The sequence below is a fragment of the Dendroctonus ponderosae genome, unplaced genomic scaffold (genome assembly GCF_020466585.1).
Source record: "Dendroctonus ponderosae isolate FM_Combo_2020 unplaced genomic scaffold, Dpon_F_20191213v2 Dpon_F_20191213_3, whole genome shotgun sequence".
In the NCBI taxonomy this organism is placed as follows: Eukaryota; Metazoa; Arthropoda; class Insecta; order Coleoptera; family Curculionidae; genus Dendroctonus; species Dendroctonus ponderosae.
Window position 1 is genome coordinate 13,281,058 of NW_026018508.1, and position 366 is coordinate 13,281,423.

A 366-nucleotide genomic window follows, 5' to 3' on the forward strand; every position below is an offset into this window, starting at 1 on the left:
AAACCCAAAAATACGCTCTACGAAAAGCACGTTTATGTTTATTTTTGTTCTATATGAGAGTGCATTTTAAGAATCCTGGATATGTTCGGAATCCCCTCAAAGGTCAGTGGTAATATAAATAATACAAATAATTCAGCCGTACCTAAAAATATGCTTGCAATAAAAGGGATTAAATTGATTTTAGAACGATCATTCGTACGGGCCCAACACCATTTACATTCACGAGAAGAAAGTCCCTTATCCCTACTACATGGTGCAACCGCATTGCGAAATGAACACTGATTATCGTGGTCACATTTCCCCCTACATCATTCTACCTTTAACGGTTTTAGGTAAGCAATTTCAACTCCTGGTCCTAGAAGATAT

General features: G+C 37.2%; 1 protein-coding gene across 3 annotated transcripts in view; it reads left to right on the plus strand.

Moving 5' to 3' along the window:
- Positions 1 to 366, plus strand: part of LOC125503932 — a 41,345-nt gene that overhangs the window by 40,424 nt on the left and 555 nt on the right. For 2 of the 3 annotated variants that reach the window (XR_007281174.1, XM_048665102.1), the window contains one exon: positions 185 to 332. Coding sequence is in view for 2 of the 3 variants with exons in the window: in XM_048665102.1 (XP_048521059.1) it covers positions 185 to 332 (148 nt within the window). In the remaining variant the exon portion in view is untranslated. Of the gene's footprint in view, positions 1 to 6; positions 103 to 184; positions 333 to 366 lie in introns of those variants that run through there. The other variant, XM_048665101.1, reaches the window with a different exon arrangement.